The 18,331-nt window shown below is 45.2% G+C and overlaps 1 protein-coding gene across 2 annotated transcripts in view; it reads right to left on the bottom strand.

Moving 5' to 3' along the window:
* Nucleotides 1–18,331, bottom strand: part of WDR17 (WD repeat domain 17) — an 811,699-nt gene that overhangs the window by 129,617 nt on the left and 663,751 nt on the right. For both annotated transcript variants that reach the window (XM_069244628.1, XM_069244620.1), the window contains one exon: nt 16,621–16,719. In XM_069244628.1, the coding sequence (XP_069100729.1) occupies nt 16,621–16,719 (99 nt within the window). The remainder of the gene's footprint in view (nt 1–16,620; nt 16,720–18,331) is intronic.

Below are 18,331 nucleotides of genomic sequence, written 5' to 3'. Positions count from 1 at the left end.
GCCGCCATTCCAATCTGATAATTACAGGGTCGTGAAAAAAGAGAGGGGGGGTCCCTGTACAGTAGTTCCACCATGTAAAGGGCCGTTCCTTGGTCTTCATTATGCCACACTGCCTGCATTTCAAAACTGCCGCCAGCTACTGTTCCATGTAAAGAAAAGCTGCAGCTGGAGGGAGCAATCTTACCAGCAGCGCTTGCTGATGGTATGCCACCCCACAAGGCCAAGCTCCTTCGGGTGAGCCCCATCATGCTATTGTATTGCTATTGGATTACCCACTGGAACTGTGCCACTAGGAAATAGGGGTCCCTGCCCGCCCCTCTCTTCAAGAGCGCACCAGAGGATTTCAAGGGGCACTCTGGTGGCTCCCATCCCAGAGCAGGCCCCTAAGCAGAGCATCTAGTTGCTGGAACCAGGAGGCCGGTAACCCAACAGGAGGTTAATAAAAAGTTCAATTAAATGAGGGAACATCACCATTTTGGGAATGGATATACGGGCCACGATTGGCAGCCTGAGGGACCTTCAAAAGGGGACACATGATTTAAGAAATCAGAGGGCTCATCCCAGGATGCTCTCTTGTAGCTCCTCCAGTGTGTACTTACTTGGATACCTAAGTATTCAAATATGTAGGGGAACAGGTCAGGCCTGGGGTAAACCCTGTAGTGAATCCTATCTTGTTTTAATGGGAAGCAGGAGTTAGCTTAGCCTTTTGGCTTGTAGACTCATGCCCCCATCACCTAGTGACATTTACCCCACTTAGTTTGCTCTGTTTTGGCACAATTATTTAATTATATCTTTTCAAGATGGCTGCATTATTTTGAGTTAGGCCAATGTTTTAGTTTCACGTTAGCAGTGCCACCGTGCATCACTATCAAGCGACAAAGATAAACAAACTGTAGGTATTTATATTAGGTACTCTCCCACTTTACGCCTTCAAGGGAATTGTTTATATAAATTGCCGTCCCAAGTATGTCTTATTATCTATTGTTTGGGAACAGACCTACGTCAGGGGTTCGATCAGATCTGTATAAGTACACCTCACACAGACAGGTAGTCAGAGGGATTCCTACCAGATAGCATCAACGCTATCGATGCTGCACGTCGCTTTGACACTGACCCAGTCTTCGTGTCCCCACGGAGTCTGATCTAGAGACCTCATTCCAAGGTCAAGAGGGTTGGGGGGCTCTTCTCATGGACAAGTCATTGGCAGATTAGGTTTATCACACCTAGCTCTTGTTAGAAATGGGGTATTTGGTTGGCAGTCAGGTTACCCCCTGTCCAAGCAAGGACCCTCACTCTAGTCAGGGTAAAAGAGAATCACCCTCAGCTAACCCCTGCTTACCCACTTGGTAGCTTGGCACGAGCAGTAAGCTTAACTTCAGAGTACTAGGTGTAAAGTATTTGTACCAACACACACAATAACTGAATAAAAACACTACAAAATGACACAACACAGGTTTAGAAAAATAGGAAATATTTAACAAAATCCAAAATACACAAGTCAAGTTATCAATTAGAAAGCAAAAATTGTCTTCATGTGGTTTTAAACACACACTAACACTGTTAGAATGAAAATGTACCTTGGATGTGTCAAAAATAACCCCGCACAGGCAAATGTGTATTAAAAAGGGCTAGCGATGAGTCGATTTCACTCACGAGCGAGACCTTGCGTTGTTTCTCCTTCCGTCGGGTCGGGCGCGTCGTTTCTTCTCTCCGCAGGAGAGCGATGCGTCGATTCGGTCAGCGCTCTCGGGTCCAGGAAGTCTTTGCGTTGTTTTTACATGCCCAGCGGTACTTGCGTCGGAAATCCAGCCGCACGATGATCCGAAAACCATGCAGCAGCGGGTTGCGATCTCACCAGCCTCCGTTTCCCCAGCTCTGTGCGTCGATTCTTTGCTCACGTTGCAGGCGAGCATCAATTTTCAGCTGCAAAGCCGGTGGTGCGTCGATTTTACAGCCACAGATTGGAGTTGCGTCGATCCTTCCCCACATAGCATTCTGTGCATGTATTTCTTCTTCTTAGGCTGCCAGCTTCTCCTTTCAGGGTCCCAGGACCTGGATTGGCACCACTTGTCAGAGTAGGAGTCTCTCCAGAGACTCCAGGTGCCGGCAGAGAGAAGTCTTTGCTGTCCCTGACACCTCAAACTACAGGAGGCAAGCTCTAAATCAAGCCCTTGGAGATCTTCATTAGATGGAAGGCACACAAAGTCCAGTCTTTGCCCTCTTGCTCTGGCAGAAGCAGCAACTGCAGGATAGCTCCACAAAGCACAGTCACAGGCAGGGCAGCTCTTCTTCCTCAGCTCTTCAGCTCTTCTCCAGGCAGAGGTTCCTCTTGGTTTCCAGAAGTTTTCTAAAGTCTGTGGTTTTGGGTGCCCTTCTTATACCCATTTTCTCCTTTGAAGTAGGCCTACTTCAAAGCAAAGTCTCTCTTGAATGTGAAACCCTGCTTGCCCATGCCAGGCCCCAGACACTCACCAGGGGGTTGGAGACTGCATTGTGTGATGGCAGGCACAGCCCTTTCTGATGTGAGTGACCACTCTTTCCCTCCCTCCTAGCACAGATTGCTCATCAGAAAATGCAGACTACACCCCAGCTCCCTTTGTGTCACTGTCTAGTTTGAGGTGCAACCAGCCCAACTGTCAAACTGACCCATACAGGGAATCCACAAACAGGCAGAGTCACAGAAATGGTATAAGCAAGAAAAGGTTCACTTTCTAAAAGTGGCATTTTCAAACATACAATCTTAAAATCAACTTTACTAAAAGATGTATTTTCAAATTGTGGGCTCAGAGACCCCAAACTCCACATGTCCATCTGCTCCCAAAGGGAATCTACACTTTAATCAGATTTAAAGGTAGCCCCCATGTTAACCTATGAGAGGGACAGGCCTTGCAACAGTGAGAAATGAATTTAGCAATATTTCACTGTCAGGACATATAAAATACATTACTATATGTCCTACCTAAACCATACACTGCATCCTGCCCTTGAGGATACCTAGGGCCTACCTTAGGGGTGCCTTACACATAAGAAAAGGGAAGGTTTAGGCCTGGCAAGTGGGTACACTTGACAAGTTGAATTTACAATTAAAAGCTGCACAGACAGACACTGCAGTGACAGGTCTGAGACATGATTACAGAGCTACTTAGTTGGGTGGCACAACGAGTGCTGCAGGCCCACTAGTAGCATTTGATTTACAGGCCCTGGGCACTGTACTAGGGACCTACTAATAAATCAAATATGCCAATCATGGATACGCCAATTACATACACATTTTGTATAGGAGCACTCGCACTTTAGCACTGGTTAGCAGTGCCCAGAGTAACAAAAACAGCAAAATCTGAGTCCAGCACACATCAACAACCTGGGAAACAGCGGCAAAAAGTTAAGGGAGACCATGCCAAGGATGAAAAGTCTAACAGCTCTCTTTAGGTTAGGTTCATCATGTTGGAGGATTAGGACATATTTCATATCTCATGTCATTCCATTGGACTGCAAGATGGTGGGGGTCTTGGTACAAATGACTCTTGTTTCCACAATTCTGTTTCTTGCACTGTTCATTATCCTAATCATTGCAGCCCATGCAACTTATCGTAGATTGCAGTACTGTTAATTAAAACCTACTAAGACTTTTACTGCATCTCCTTCATTGCCTATGTGTTTGATTGAGACATATTGTTCGTGTGAGAAAGGGGTAGTCTCCGTTTAACCACAATACTCCCCGAGATGTCACCACTTGAGTCCATGCGTAAGGCTGCCACAAATCACCATTTACTGTTTAGGTTTTTGGTGAGATACTGCTTGTGAGCCGGGAGGATTGGGACGACAGTTGCAACTTGTTGTAGGACTGGCAGAGTCACTTACAAACATAAGTACTGTCATAATTTAACCAGCGGTCTTGCCTAGAGCAAGAGTCAATCTATGACAAACCTGGTAGCCCCTGAGCTCCATGTGGCAGAGGGAACAGGCAGGTTTTGATCTTATTGACCTGGAGGCCTGAGAGATTCTCAAACTCCTCCAGGAGCCACATCGTGCCAGCAGTGCCTGCTGTGCCATCTGCCAGGTAAAGTGGGAGACCGTCTGCATAGAGTGATATTATGTGTTATTGGCCATCTACCACTAAGCTATTGCCCCTGCCCTCTTGGAGAAATAGTTCAGTCAGTGGTTCGATGGCTAACGCGAACAAGAGGATGTGTAATGGGCACCCCTGCCTCATGCCTCTGTATGCACTATACTGCTGCAAAATATTGGTGCCTGTTTTAATCCTTGCCATCATATTGGAGTACAGCAGTTTAACCCAGCTGACCCACTTCTCCCTAGCCCCTTTCAACTAATGGCTTCGAACAGGAAGTCCCACTGCACCATGTTGAAGGCTTTTTCGAGATCCACCAACATGAGCTCGGCTCCCAGTCTAAACTTCACTTCCGGGTGGTAGAGCACATGATATAACCACCAATGTTTCGGGCCAGGATGCGATCATTTTGGTTTCTGTGAATCAGTGCTGGCATATGAAGTAGTAATTGAAGGGCAATTCCTTGCTGAGGATTTTAAAGTCCATGTTTAGCATGGACAGGGGTTGGAAGCTGAGGTGGGTGGCCCCCTGGTCTTTGGTCTTGATCAGCAGAATCACAACTGTGGGGGTCATTCTGGGCCACCGACCACGGGAGCACCGCCAACAGGCTGGCGGTGCTCACACGAGCATTCTGACCGCGGCGGTTCAGCCGCGGTCAGAAGCGGAAAGTCGGCGGTCTCCCGCCGACTTTCCGCCATGGGGATTCAGACACCCCCTACCGCCATCCTGTTCATGGCGGGAAACCCGCCATGAACAGGATGGCGGTAGGGGGTGCCGCGGGGCCCCTGGGGGCCCCTGCAGTGCCCATGCCAATTGCATGGGCACTGCAGGGGCCCCCGTAAGAGGGCCCCAAAAAGAATTTCAGTGTCTGCCTAGCAGACACTGAAATTCGCGACGGGTGCTACTGCACCCGTCGCACTACAGCAACTTCGCCGGCTCCATTCGGAGCCGGCTTCATCGTTGCTGGGTCTTTCCCGCTGTGCTGGCGGGCGGCCTTTTGGCGGTCGCCCGCCAGCACAGCGGGAAAGCCAGAATGGCCGCCGCGGTCTTGTGACCGCGGTGCGGTCATTTGGCGGTAACCGCATGGCGGCCGGCGACCGCCGCCCGCCGCGGTTAAAATCAGGCCCTGTGTCTCTTGAGGACTCGGGAATTGTTCCCAGCCTCAGGGATTCGGCATAGAGCTACTTCAGTTTCGGGACCAATTGTCCCATAAATGAGAAGTGTATCTCCACTGGCAGTTTTGCCCAGGGCCATTTCTTTGATGACATGTCTAATCTCCTGTGCCATCACTGGGCCCTCCCAGACCTTTCTTGGACCCCCGGGGCAGCCTCTGGAGCCTCTCCAGAAACATCTTTAGCCATGTTGGGAGGGTCTACGGTCAGCAATATTGCGCCTCATATTATTCTCTAAAGGCAGTGTGCGCTAGCCACGTAGTTTTTATAGACATGACAATGCAAGTATTCCAGATAAGTTTTATACTGCTCCTTCACCTTAAGAACTTGAGGGAGTGCCACAACATCCACCCCGAACATTTCCCAGCCTGTGCAGTGTGTTATCTATGGTTCACAGTTCCCTATCCAGCTCTCTCCTGAGTCCTATCAACTGGCCTAAGCTGTGGCCGTGATCCACCACCTTAAATGCTTGGAAATGAGTAACTCTTAACATCCATTAATCAAACATGGGTGAACCGTATAAATACCTTTCTAGGAACTAAGTGGCTTTTTACACTCCCTGAAGTTCACTTTCTGGTGGAGTATAAGATATTGTCCCTCATATCAAATGACACCTTATTCATTCGAATTTAACACATGGGAGGACTTCTCTTGCACATCCTCTGCTACTCTTGGTATCTAGACTTACTTAAACTACTGTAACTATGTTCCTCACCTATTCTGACTCAACATAAAGACAGTAACACTACTACTCAACAACACACAGAGTAAACCATTCTCTACTAATCAGCAGAATATTGTGCTAACTATATTTAATCCTTCAAGCTTCCACTAAATATTTTTACCGCATTTGCCATTGCCATGCCATTGCGTATCACCACTAAACATAAAGCCCGAGAGTCACTAGATGATGACCCACTCTGATTAGGAGGTCCTTTCTGCTTTATCACCTGTTACTACACTTACCCAGGTCATAAACTCCTACAGCCACAATCTGACCAACACTGTTTCTTTTAACCCTGTCATCTCAGTGGCATTCTTAACAAGCTTCCTTATCTCCCTCTCCTGATTTAGTCAAGTCCATGCTTCTTCTGATTGTGGCTCCTATTATTCTTTTAAAATCACTGGGTCTGAAGTCTAACATTAGGCCTGATTTCTAAGTTGAACCTGAAGTCTAAGTTTAAACATGAAGTCTAATTTTAGATCTAAAGTCTAACATTAAACCTGAAGTCTAAGTTTTACCTGAAGTCTAATTTTAGATCTAAAGTCTAACATTAAACCTGAAGTCTAAAATAGACCTGAAGTCTAATTTTAGACCTGAACTCTAAACTTAGACTTCAGGTCTAAACTTAGACTTGCGATCTAACTTAGAATTCAGGTCTAATGTAGACTTCCAGTCTAAGTTTACCTTTGAGAATTTGGCCTTCTCTTTTTGCTCTGCCTTTTCCACTGGTGGTTTTATAAACTGCCATGTCCTCAACTTTCTTGTTCCTCCTACTCAGTCATTTCAGATTCTGAGGTTCCTACCTTTCACAAATGGACAAATACTAATCCTGTCCCATCAGACTAGTGGCTGTTTCTCTAATTCCTCAAATCTATTCTTTGCTTTCCTTCTGTCTACCTTCCCTTCTCAGTTTTTCTCTACCATAAGCTATCGGTTTTGAACTATTCTAGGATGTTATTATTAATCTTCTTCACAAAACAATTTTTCTTCTATCTAACTTTTGCCTTGTACAGAAAGCCTGCATATTTAATAGCTCAAATGTAAAAGTCTATCTCTCTTGTTCCACCTCTTCAATTCCTTTTACCAGGCAACTAAATCCACACTGCCTGCTTTCACAAATCACCCTAAAAGCTCTTGTCATGCTAAATTGTATTCTCTCCCTATCTTAATAGACCTGCTCCTTGCCTTTGATACAGTAGGCCATGTGATTCATCTTAACATTCTTTCTTGCTTTAGACTGTTTTGATTCTGTGATCTCCTTTTCTCCTTTTAGTAATCTAATTTGACATTACCATAAGTCCTCTAGTTTTCGCTATTTAACTCTGCCTCTTAGCCCCAATTTTCCTGTCCAATGTAATACCATTTTTAAGAGGACAACTCGCCACTTTTCATTTATTTCTGCTCGTCTGCCTCTGCACTTCGCAACTCTAAGTCTATCAGTCTTCCCCTCCTAGGGGTCTTTTCATTGTTAACATCTTAATCCTTCATAAAAGCAACATTGTATTCTGCCCGGCTCATCATTAACACTATGCCTTATCTTCCAAAACTCTATGCTTCTAAACTACCCATCTTCCATTTTCCAACAGAAACGTCTGCATCCTCTTTGGGTCCACCCTCACTTTTTCTCCCCATTATTTCTTGTGGAAAACACTTCCAAGTGCAAAGTGAATATCTGCCACAGTGATCCTCAGGGAATAGTTTGGTCTCACGAGAAAGGCATCCTAAATTGCAGGGAAATTAAAAGAAAGGACAGTAGCTGAAGCAGAGAACCTCACTTATGTCTCAGATGTGTGAGAAAGATGGGCTACACTACCAAAGATATTGTCCTAACAGAAGGATAGGCTTGCCATGATAAAGGTAACCAGCACACATTTCAAACAGAGGGCAAATAGGACGTTGGGCCAGATGTATGAAAAAGTTTTGCACTCGCAAACGGTGCGAATCGGTAAATTCAGCCGTTTGTGAGTGCAAAACAGTGGTCTGCAATGCATGAAAGTCATTCGCAGACCACAAATAAGAAATCGCTAAAATTGCGATTTCTTGCGTTGCGACCTTGAAATTGCAAGTCACAATTTGCGATTCGCAAATTCAAGATAGCAAGGCAATGCTGCAAAAAATCGCAAATTGCGATTTTTCGCAGAATGGCATTTTGCACATACATGCAAAATACCATGGACTGCAACCAGGTGGTAACCTGGTGCAAAATTTAAAAATGCATTTAAAATGCATTTTGAAATTGAACATGCAAAGCACATAGGCCCTTTTGGCATGTGTGTACCTTACATGTCCCCCAAAACATTGTTGGGGTGCAGCAGAGGGGGCCATAGGCCCCCAGCACCCTGGGGATTTGCATTTCCAAAATTGCGATTTCTGGTTCAGAAATCGCAATTTTGGAAATGTAAAAAATTTGCAGCTATGGGCCAACAGGCCCATAGCTGCGAATGGGGCCAGTATCGCAATTTGCGATTCGGAAATAGCATTTGCGATTTTTAAGAAATCGCTATTACCGAATCGCAAATGTGATACATGGCACTTTGCGAGTCAGTAATAGCGATTTCTTCAAAATCGCTATTACCGAATCGCAAAGGGCCGTGATGATACATCTGGCCCATAGTGCCTAGGATGAGGCACAGGTTCGTGCAACAGTTCAGTGAACTTTATGCAAGTCCACCACAAGGACCCAAGTAGTTGGATCACTCCTCAGAACTGCACTTTCTTTTCCTAAAGTTTGGGGAAGATGATGTTCAAGGCCCTTTACAAGAAAGGATGGTTTGTCTGAGATATGAGGTGAATTCCAGGTAACTTGTACAGAGCCACGAGCAGTAGCTAAGCCCATGCAAGATGCAAGAGATGAGAGGAACAGCCTGGTCCCAACAAAACAACGAAGGAGCCACTACAGTAAGCTAGTAGATCACAGTGGCAAGCCTCTGCTGAGGTGGTGCAGTGTTAGAAATTGGGCTGGTGGTTGACTGGGGTGTAAACCTTGGTCAGACAGCAGCCACAATCCTAGTCAGGGTAAGTGTCAGGCAAACTTTAAATTAACCTTTGCTCATCTTCTGTTAGCTTGGCACAGAACAGTCAGGCTTAACTTAGAGGCAGTGTGTAAAGTATTTGTGCAACACTTCAAACAGTAACACAGTGTAAACACCACACATAAAGGTTCCACACCAGGTTAGAAGAATACACCTGAATTTAATAAATAAAACAAGACCAAAACAACAAAAATCCAATAAGTAGAACTAGAGATACTGAATTTCAAAGTTAAGGTAAAAATAGCGTTAAGAATCTAAAAGCACTACTGGGGCTATCTAGTCGCACTGGACAGGGAGCAAGTAAAAAGTTCAGACTGACTACGATGGAGTGTGGGCCAGCTACAGGGATTCAGTTAGGCCCACTGAACCAAATTACCTTGAATCTTGGTTGTGGAGCATTGCGTGGACCTGCCACGAAGATGAGTCGCACAGCCAAGGCGATGCATCGGTTCCAAGATGCAGCAAAGCTGTGGTGTAGGGTCCTGTTGCATTGACATCGAGGATCCTGCCGACGGGGCTTGCTATGCGATGGCTGGTGTAGAGGATCCGTTGAGCAGTCGAGGGGGTATGTGGGTTCAGATGAGCAGTGAAGCTGCGATGCAGAATTTTGCTGTTGAGGCTGCTGTTGATGGGAGATGAGAGGAGCTTGTGCTGTGAAAAGTATCACACAATGGCGGTTCCAAAGGTGATGCGGTGAATCCAAGATGGATGATGCAGCAGTAATGCAAATCTGTAACAACGGGTCCAATCCACAGAAAAGCGATGATGCGTCGGTTCAGCTTGAAGATGCAAAGCTCAGCCAAAGTAATGTGTTGGTTATGCTCGGAAACACATCGCTCAGTTTAGGATGCGTCTGTTCTGCTGAGAAAGCACCTTAAGCCCATTTTCAAGGGTCCAGGACTGGGGTGGCACCGCTTGGCAGGGTAAATTAACAGATGGCAGAGTCTAAGTGCAGGAGCAGAGTGGTTGGAAGTATTTTATGTCCCTGAGACTTCAGATGAAGAGGCCATCCAACTAGCCCTCGGAGTCACTCTGGGTTCAAGTGATGCAGTTCCAGTCCTTTTCATCTAGACAGGGGAACAGAAGGCAGCAGGGCAGCACATCAAGACAGGAGTCCAGCAAAGCAGCAGTCCAGCAGAGTGGCAGTTCTTCATCAGAAGCAGTCCTTCTTCGGGGCAGAGTATTCATAGGTCCCGAAGTGTACTGAAGTGGTGGTTGTAGGAGGCTGGACTGGCTTGTAATGAGTACCAAGGGGTACTTACACCTTGCACCAGGCCCAGTTATCCCTTATTAGTGTATAGGGTGTCTAGCAGCTTAGGCTGATAGATAATGGTAGCTTAGCAGAGCAGCTTAGGCTGAACTAGGAGACGTGTGAAGCTACTACAGTACCACTTAGTGTCATATGCACAATATCATAAGAAAACACAATACACAGTTATACTAAAAATAAAGGTACTTTATTTTTATGACAATATGCCAAAGTATCTTAGAGTGTACCCTCAGTGAGAGGATAGGAAATATACACAAGATATATATACACAATAGCAAAAATATGCAGTATAGTCTTAGAAAACAGTGCAAACAATGTATAGTTACAATAGGATGCAATGGGGAAACATAGGGATAGGGGCAACACAAACCATATACTCCAAAAGTGGAATGCGAACCACGAATGGACCCCAAACCTATGTGACCTTGTAGAGGGTCGCTTGGACTATTAGAAAATAGTGAGAGTTAGAAAAATAACCCTCCCCAAGACCCTGAAAAGTGAGTGCAAAGTGCACTAAAGTTCCCCTAAGGACAAAGAAGTCGTGTTAGAGGAATAATGCAGGAAAGACACAAACCAGCAATGCAACAACTGTGGATTTCCAATCTAGGGTACCTGTGGAACAAGGGGACCAAGTCCAAAAGTCACAAGCAAGTCGGAGATGGGCAGATGCCCAGGAAATGCCAGCTGCGGGTGCAAAGAAGCTTCTACTGGACAGAAGAAGCTGAGGTTTCTGCAGGAACGAAAAGGGCTAGAGACTTCCCCTTTGGTGGACGGATCCCTCTCGCCGTGGAAAGAACGCCAACAAGCCTTGCTAGCTGCAAATCGTGCGGTTAGCGTTTTTGGACGCTGCTGAGGCCCAGGAGGGACCAGGAGGTCGCAAATTGGACCAGCAGAGAGAGGGGACGTCGAGCAAGACAAGGAGCCCTCTCTGAAGCAGGTAGCACCCGGAGAAGTGCCAGAAACAGGCACTACGAGGATGCGTGAAACGGTGCTCGCCGAAGTTGCACAAAGGAGTCCAACGTCGCCGGAGACCAACTTAGAAAGTCGTGCAATGCAGGTTAGAGTGCCGTGGACCCAGGCTTGGCTGTGCACAAAGGAATTCCGCCGGAAGTGCACAGGGGCCGGAGTAGCTGCAAAGTTGCGGTTCCCAGCGAGGTGAGGCAAGGACTTACCTCCACCAAACTTGGACTGAAGAGTCACTGGACTGTGGGGGTCACTTGGACAGAGTTGCTGGATTCGAGGGACCTCGCTCGTCGTGCTGAGAGGAGACCCAAGGGACCGGTAATGCAGCTTTTTGGTGCCTGCGGTTGCAGGGGGAAGATTCCGTCGACCCACGGGAGATTTCTTTGGAGCTTCTGGTGCAGAGAGGAGGCAGGCTACCCCCACAGCATGCACAAGCAGGAAAACAGTCGAGAAGGCGGCAGGATCAGCGTTACAGAGTTGCAGTAGTCGTCTTTGCTACTATGTTGCAGGTTTGCAGGCTTCCAGCGCGGTCAGCAGTCGATTCCTTGGCAGAAGGTGAAGAGAGAGATGCAGAGGAACTCGGGTGAGCTCTTGCATTCGTTATCTAAAGTTTCCCCAGAGACAGAGACCCTAAATAGCCAGAAAAGAGGGTTTGGCTACCTAGGAGAGAGGATAGGCTAGCAACACCTGAAGGAGCCTATCACAAGGAGTCTCTGACGTCACCTGGTGGCACTGGCCACTCAGAGCAGTCCAGTGTGCCAGCAGCACCTCTGTTTCCAAGATGGCAGAGGTCTGGAGCACACTGGAGGAGCTCTGGACACCTCCCAGGGGAGGTGCAGGTCAGGGGAGTGGTCACTCCCCTTTCCTTTGTCCAGTTTCGCGCCAGAGCAGGGCTAAGGGGTCCCCTGAACCGGTGTAGACTGGCTTATGCAGAATTGGGCACATCTGTGCCCAACAAAGCATTTCCAGAGGCTGGGGGAGGCTACTCCTCCCCTGCCTTCACACCATTTTCCAAAGGGAGAGGGTGTCACACCCTCTCTCAGAGGAAGTTCTTTGTTCTGCCATCCTGGGCCAGGCCTGGCTGGACCCCAGGAGGGCAGATGCCTGTCTGAGGGGTTGGCAGCAGCAGCAGCTGCAGTGAAACCCCAGGAAGGGCAGTTTGGCAGTACCAGGGTCTGTGCTACAGACCACTGGGATCATGGGATTGTGCAAACTATGCCAGGATGGCATAGAGGGGGCAATTCCATGATCATAGACATGTTACATGGCCATATTCGGAGTTACCATTGTGAAGCTACATATAGGTAGTGACCTATATGTAGTGCACGCGTGTAATGGTGTCCCCGCACTCACAAAGTTCAGGGAATTGGCTCTGAACAATGTGGGGGCACCTTGGCTAGTGCCAGGGTGCCCTCACACTAAGTAACTTTGCACCTAACCTTTACCAGGTAAAGGTTAGACATATAGGTGACTTATAAGTTACTTAAGTGCAGTGTAAAATGGCTGTGAAATAACGTGGACGTTATTTCACTCAGGCTGCAGTGGCAGGCCTGTGTAAGAATTGTCAGAGCTCCCTATGGGTGGCAAAAGAAATGCTGCAGCCCATAGGGATCTCCTGGAACCCCAATACCCTGGGTACCTCAGTACCATATACTAGGGAATTATAAGGGTGTTCCAGTAAGCCAATGTAAATTGGTAAAAATGGTCACTAGCCTGTTAGTGACAATTTGGAAAGAAATGAGAGAGCATAACCACTGAGGTTCTGGTTAGCAGAGCCTCAGTGAGACAGTTAGGCACCACACAGGGAACACATACATATAGTCCACAAACTTATGAGCACTGGGGTCCTGACTAGCAGGGTCCCAGTGACACATAACAAACATACTGAAAACATAGGGTTTTCACTATGAGCACTGGGCCCTGGCTAGCAGGATCCCAGTGAGACAGTGAAAACACCCTGACATACACTCACAAACAGGCCAAAAGTGGGGGTAACAAGGCTAGAAAGAGGCTACTTTCTCACAGTGGTGTAAGAAGTCTATCACTTATACACAGTTGGGCCTTTGAAGTGGGGGAGACTTCAAAAACAGCAATTTTTAGTACACTGAGGACTTGCCTTTACTGCCCTGGCTCCTGCCTCACTACAGTGGGTTATGCAGCCCTTTGTGCGAGGACAAGACACAACCTATTCTGCTGTAAGTGAGGCTGTGCCTAGCTCTTCCCTCCCATCCTCCTAGGATGGCCAATCAAGTCATACCTAAGCTCCCTTTGTGTGTGGCTGTCTGGGAGGAATACAAAAAGCTGAGCTGTTACTCACCACAGACAAGTGACCACAGACAGGCAGCAGGAACCAAATAACTTAAGTAGGAAAATGACAACTTTCTAAAATTGGTATTTTCAGAATTGCAATTTAAAATCTGACTTCACCGTAATTTGTGATTTTAACTTGTGATGCCAGAGACACCAAACTTGAAAGGTTTATCTCTTTCAGATTGTAAATTACATTTATAAGATTTTATAAATTAGTCTCAATGTTATCCTATGGAAGAGAAAGGCCCTGCTCAGTGACTACCGTAGGGGTACCATATATGTATAAAAAGGAAAGGTTTGGGCCTGGCAAACAGATTATTGTGCCAGGTCAACATGGCCGAGTAAAACTGTACATAGTGGCTCTTCAATGACAGGCCTGAGACATGGTTAAAATGTTACATAAGTGGATGGCACAATGAGTGCTGAAGGCCCACCAGTAGTATTTAATTTATAGGCCCTGGTTATATAGAGTACAACTTTACTAGGGACTTATAAGTAAATTAAATATGCCAATTGGGGTAAGCCAATATTATCGTGTTTAGGGGAGAGAGTGCATGCACTTTAGCCCTAGTTAGCAGTGGTGAAGTGCACAGAGTCATAATACCAGCAAAAATGTTGCCTGAAAAGTGGAGAAGGTAGGCAAAACATTGGGGGGAAGACCACCCTATGGCTGTCAAGTCTGAAACGCAGGTTCATCAATTGCAAGTGGTACATAATGCAGAGGAGAATTGCTATTCTCTGGGTTCTCTGCCCTAAGAGGTGCATGGAGAAGTGTGTCACTTCAAGATATTCTATTTTACCAGGTTGCCCTCTAAGGCAATCTGGGCTGCTACAGGTGGTGTACTTAGGTAGGTCCTACACAAATCAATCAATCAATCAATCAACCATAATACTAGTAAAGCGCAACTAGTCACCCGCTAGGGTCTTAAGGCACTGGGCAGAAGCAGCAGATGCCCACTGGTTTTCACTCCTGGTGAACCAAAAGTAAAAACAGAATTAGCGCGAATCTGAGCAATGCAAACAGCTCACATCTCTTCCAGAACATAACAATGAGGTCACCTGACTCAAGGGCGTGATGACCATCCTCTGTTCTGGATGAATTTTATCAGATTTATAGGCCACCTGACTCCAGAGGCCAAATGTCAGTCTCCATGCGCAGCTCTATATGAGGGCTAGCAGCTGCAGTTTTACTCATGAAGCCATCGACTATCTTAGAACAGTAGACAACTCATTTAGCTCTCCTGCAGAGGAATGTGCATTATGGACCGAGCGCAGAAAAGTGATGAAGTGTATGAATGGTTCTCCATTACAGTGGACAGACTCCTTAGCCCCTCTTGAGGGAGCAGGACTCCTTAGCATTTCATAGAAAAAGAAATGCAATGCATAGATTCCAGAGGCAGCACAGCCTGTAAAAACTGCCCCCTCATAAGGGTCCCATTTGACACCCATATCATCTTGGGTGCTATCAAAACTCTTATTTTTATTTATTTTTTGTTTTTTCTACTGTCCTTCCCTATTTATTGAATTTCTCTGCCCTTGCTTCTCTCTAGCCAGTCTTTGACTACACTATAATCAAGCTGTGTAATCTCTTTTATCTATATTTAATTGTTCTCTAACTTATCTTTAATTACATTTATGGCATTTACTCCCAATATCGGACTTCAGCAATTCTACTTTCTGATATCTCTGAGCTCCTTTTTTCTTCATCATGAATGTATTTTTTTAAACCTCTCTACCCAGCCTTCAAACCATTACATTTTTAATCCTTTATCTTTCCCACTCCCCCTACACTGGCATCTCCAGTTTGTTCCTCTTCTAAGCTTACTAGCTTTTAAGTCACCATGAAAAAAGATCTTTCGCAAATCTTTTCTGGCAGTTTTTCAAATGCTTAAATTGTATGGCTACTAGTGGATGACTGATTTTGAATTTTATCTACTACTCTTTGTACTGTTGACAGATACTATGCACAGTGTCTAGGTGTAGGCACTGAACACATTAATATAATATACAATCTTTCAGTTGGACCTATACCACTGTCTTGTGCTTATTTTAAGCAGCACCAATGGGAATACCAACTTAAATCATGAAAAGTAAGCATGAAATGGTACTCTGTCATTTATAGCACCTCAGGAGAACTGGGTAAATATGGTCAGGCTTTCCTACGGAGGACAAAGCATCAGCAGGCATGATAACCAGTTTTGTTCTGATTGGAGCTTTTTGCAGAGAGGAAAAATGCTTCAGTGGGACCTTGTGATGAAGGTATACAACCTAGTGGCATCCTGACCGGCTGCAGTTTCCAGCCTAGACCCACTGGAAGATTTTGAAAAACAAAACAGTGACTAAGTCAAAAGGTAAAATTTGGGACTGGGGCAAGGTGCCAAATTTACAACATCATTGGATCAACCTGAGTGCCTTCTACATCATTCTTTGCCTCATTTATATTAATAACCCTATTCTGGCTGCAACCATTTGTCACATGGTCACAAACAAGTAAAAAAAGACAGAAACTTTTACTGAGGAATCCTTGTTTACCTGCTATGCATCACGTTGATGTTTGGGGAATATTATCCCATTTCTATGGAACACATCGAGTTATTAGTCTGCTATTATGAGTGAGTCAAAATTCTACCACAACAAAGTTTTCTATCCTATTGAGATGGTGATAAAAATAATGCAAAAGTAGTGGATATTAGTAAAAAATTGGATGGAAGAAGTGGGTAATAGTGTTCTCAATATTCGTAGTTCTCATTGCTTAAACATTAACTTCCATACCTTCATATTTGGTCATTTTCTACATTTTTGGAGTTTAAAGAAGCTGGACATATGAACAAAATCTGCAGTTGTGACCAGAAACACCTGGCATTTGAGAATCCATGCATTTCCAGTAAAGTTAAATACTGAATTTTGTAATGACGACTCTACATTACTTCTTTCTGAATTTATTATATTCTTCAACATTTTTCATCCATTCTAACTGACGTGCATGAACTGTCTAACAAAATCATGACATACAACAGAAAGGTTTTACATCAACGTATTAAGTAGTTTACATAGTGTGTTAAAATCTGTTTTACACTCACTTGTTCACTAACTGTGTGCATGCCCTCCATGCATCCAGTTCAACAGACAGTTGCTCAATTTGCAGGGGTACTGACACCTCACGACGTTTCAAAAGCTGGCTAGAAAGAAAGAAGAGGAGAATATGTTTTGTTTTAAATGCAAGCGACAGTTCTTTATACATTTAGTATACCATACGTTAAAAAAATGTTTTGCTTTCATAAGAGATCATTTTTTACTTAAGTACAAGAAATTCATCATTGCTATCGAAAGAGCATATTTGGGTAAAAAGAGATGCTACTGGTAAACTGTCTGGACAAGATAAATTGTAGGGTTGATGTAGTACTCACACTTGAATTCAAGAGTTGTGTTGGTTTACCTATTGGTGCTACTGGAAAATGCTTATATAACTGTTTTAACACAGATCTTTGTGTCTTAGTACCAAGTACACTTTCATACTTCATAGACCGCATGCCCCCATCTATGCATGTATGCCTGTGCTCACCAGTTCAATGCAATTGAAAAAGGAACCAATCAGTGTGTGATTTCTAAACATGGCAGATGAGTCAACGGGAGAGTTTTGATAATGGGACTGAGAGTCATAAATACATGATAAACGTAACATTATCCTACTTTTGTCTTTTGTTTCATCCCATAGTAATCTTGTGTGTGAATTCCAAAGCACATGAGAAGCAGAAAGGTGATGGAAAATGGCAACATCAAGCAATGTGGGCATAGTTTTTGCAGAACATCCTGCTAAATTTTACATTGCTCTGGAAGGAGGGAAGCGTCAGCAGAATGTGGGTAGCCCATGTGGCATTTCTGATAGCACATGCATAGAGCATGTAACAGATGCAGCCTAGAGTGAAGAACTGGGTGATGCACTATGTTAGGGTTTAGCAAAGGTGGCCATAGCAGATGCCAGGGCGAGGTATTACCCCCAAATATACCGAATAGTTTGTCTCACTATCACAGATATTTGTTTTGGTCCAGAAAAGATACAATGTGAGCTTGAAGCCCAAGTTAAGAAGACCCTTTGAAGCTGAGGAGAAAGGGGGACATTAGAAACCTGTCAGAGAACACTTGTCTCATTCAAAAGGAATAGGAGTGCTTTTGAATGAAGGAAGACTGAGTTTCAGTACCTAAGGGACACTGTCAAGGGCTCTGAGGTGCAAAGGACACAGTGGTCCCTTTACACAAATTACCACAAAATATATTTTAGGCTGCAGGGGGTGAAAGGCTTGTGCATCCAAATGAAGGTCCCAGGGGAAGGTGGGGTGCTGTATTGGAGGATATAAATGTATCAAGCCTATCAAATGCCCCTTGATGTCCTGATTACCAGTGGGAAAGAGTTGCTTAGGCCGGTTTAGGCTGCTCCTATGGCCATAAGGTGGGTTATCTACTTGCACATGTGCCTCTAGCAGCTTGTACAAAAATACATGACATTGTCAACTGGAGGTTGATGTTCTATGCCTATTGAAAGAACCACAGCCAACTCCCACAGAGCCAAGGCCAGCTAACAGAGCTATGGGGGGTTTGTGTCTCAAACTTTCCAATGTAAAGAAGGGTATGGGTGTTGTCTATTTAGAACATCACTGCCCTGGATCTCAGAACAGGTGGTAAAGCCTTTGTTGTCATGTTGATTGTATTCAGCTACAATAACTCTGTGTGCATGGATATATTTGGTTGTCCCACAAAGTACTGAGGAAGAGTTCTCTTAATTGAGTTCCTCCA

The sequence above is a fragment of the Pleurodeles waltl genome, chromosome 1_2, assembly GCF_031143425.1.
Source record: "Pleurodeles waltl isolate 20211129_DDA chromosome 1_2, aPleWal1.hap1.20221129, whole genome shotgun sequence".
NCBI classification, from domain to species: Eukaryota; Metazoa; Chordata; class Amphibia; order Caudata; family Salamandridae; genus Pleurodeles; species Pleurodeles waltl.
This window is presented reverse-complemented; position numbering and strand designations above follow the sequence as displayed.